This window comes from Nicrophorus vespilloides, unplaced genomic scaffold (genome assembly GCF_001412225.1).
Source record: "Nicrophorus vespilloides isolate i.1.1-1 unplaced genomic scaffold, Nicve_v1.0, whole genome shotgun sequence".
Classification (NCBI taxonomy): domain Eukaryota; kingdom Metazoa; phylum Arthropoda; class Insecta; order Coleoptera; family Silphidae; genus Nicrophorus; species Nicrophorus vespilloides.
This window is the reverse complement of record NW_017099850.1, coordinates 28,594-31,041: the sequence shown is the minus strand read 5'-3', so window position 1 is coordinate 31,041 and position 2,448 is coordinate 28,594. Positions and strand designations below refer to the sequence as shown.

The 2,448-nt window shown below is 27.6% G+C and overlaps 1 protein-coding gene across 1 annotated transcript in view; it reads left to right on the top strand.

Annotated features, from left to right (window-relative positions):
• The window catches only part of LOC108565814 (sodium channel protein para), a 26,690-nt gene extending 24,976 nt beyond the window's left edge, over nt 1-1,714 (top strand). The window contains exon 27 of the mRNA XM_017925452.1: nt 1,144-1,714. Within this exon, the coding sequence (XP_017780941.1) occupies nt 1,144-1,157 (14 nt within the window). The 3' untranslated portion in view covers nt 1,158-1,714. The remainder of the gene's footprint in view (nt 1-1,143) is intronic.
• Nucleotides 1,715-2,448: the final 734 nt, after the last annotated feature.

Sequence of the window (2,448 nt, the reverse complement as noted above, 5' to 3'; positions counted from 1 at the left end):
TATATATATATATATACATACATACACACGTATATGTATATATATACATATTAATATATTGAGAGAAAAACGGAAAAAAAAGTTATATAACGAGAGACGAAAAAAAAAATTTAAAGAAAGAGAAAAAAAAAAGATATTATTCAATTGCGCTCCGATAAATCGATTGCTATTTCCCAAGCAATTCATTTGACGGTAGTTGCGCCATCGTAGCCGCGTGCCTTCAATGCAACCCGAAAACAAGTTCTTACTTCGCCTGCTAATCGCGAATTATATTATAATAATAATGATAATAGAGTAACATTACTAAATTAATAATATACTTTGATCAAGTAATAAAATAATAAATTAAGGATAATTGTAATTCTTAAGGTTTATTATAATAATAATAATTGTAACGTGTAAAGAAACAATCCTCTGTGCGCAAAGAACACTGTCCATAATAAATTAATGTTTGTTGAATTGAAATTGAAATGACGATGAAAAAGAATTATAACATATAATATTAATAATTGAAGAAGAAGAAGAAAAAAATATATATATATAATAACTTATGTAAGCGATTAACAAAAGAGACACTAATAATACTAATAAAGTTAATAATTATTATATATATATATATATAAACATGCGTATATATATACTATTGGATAATAATAAATTTAAAGTAATTGAAAAAGAAAGAATTATTATTAAAAGATTCGTGTAACTTGTATAGACGAAAGTTATTTGTTATTTTTTTTTCGTCCGTTTGCTTTGTTCGTTAGAAAAACGGTGATATGAAAATGCGCACAAATTAATAAAATTCGATGAAGCGGTGAGCAAAGTGTTGGCAATTTAATAACGATTATATCTATATTCTATATATATGTATGTATATATATATACAAACATATATAAATATATACATATATATTAATGAAATTAAGAATTGTGAAATTTTAACTAAAAAAAAAAGATGCTTAGGTTCTGTTGTATAATAATTGATAACAGAATAATATATCTATATATATACATGTTGACGCGTATGTATGCATATATATATATACATATATATATGTACATATATTGTATAATGAGTAATTTATGAAATCGTTGCAAATGATATATGTGTAAGTGAATAATTGTTTTTGGATTTTGATTTAGCCACGCGACCATGACCACGAACATTACGTAAGAGCGGGATTAGTCAGGTTACGGGATTAACGGAAACCTTAGGTACCGGATTGCGTTTTGTACCGAATCGATGGATGGACGAAGCGAACACAGAAATCACCACGATAATAACTTAAACCGTAGAGGAAGAGAGATCATAATGAATATTGATTATTATTATTATTACTAACATTATTACTACTACTACTATATATTTTATTTAATTTATTTATTTTTGTCCTTGGAGATGGACAGAAAGAGAATATGAAACAAAAATATACAATTATCCTAGCTGAACTGTTTCTAGTTTCATTTAGATTCGTTCTTTGTTCTGTTTGTTGTCCTACCCAGCCATTCGTACTCGGAGTAAATAAACAATAAAGTTTCGGACGTTTAGATACTTGTAGATAGATGCATGAGAGAATGAACAAATAGGAATGAGTTAGGAGCGAATGAGTCGTTAGAGAGAGAGAGAGAGGATTTCGCTGTTCAAACCACCACTGCTGGCCGCCAAAAAGAAAAGTTTTTTGTTTTTGTTTGTTTATTTTAAAGTGAGAATAAAAATATATAATAAATATATATATGTATGTATATATATATACACACACATACACCAAAAAAAAAATATAAATAAAGAGCAAACAATTGAGAAGAACGTGATAATTTTAATATTTACATTTATACAGGCATTCGCATTCCTAAGAAGTACATTTGTTATACACACCGCTCTGCTGCTTGTTACCGTTATATAATTAACATTACATATATATAAATATAAATACACAGAGAGACACACACAGACACAATAAATATATATTTATATATATGTACGATTAAGTATATAGACGGCGAGATGTCTTTTGTTTTTGTTTTGTGAGGATTTTCGTTACGTTTAAAAATTTGATTTCTGTTTCTTCTTGTTTAATTCGTTTGTGAGCCGCCGATGATTAAATAAATAAATTGTATGAACAGAAGCGTTCGCGATATTGGATGATGTAACAGCGAGAAGAGATCAACTTTTCCTTCCCATATGCACACACACACAACACAACACTAAAATACACACTTCCCATAAATTTATATAAAAACAAAAAATATTTATTTGTTTTTTTTCGAGAGAAAAAACGCAATGAATTCGTTGCGTTTCTGTCGTTTGTTGCGGATCACAGACAATGAGAGTGAGTGCGTTTACGAATTGTTAAAGAAATATTTTGTTCCTCCGCGATTTCAGTACAAAAAGCGCAGTTTTTATTTATTTATAATTAAATATAAACATTTTTTTTTTCCTACATATTT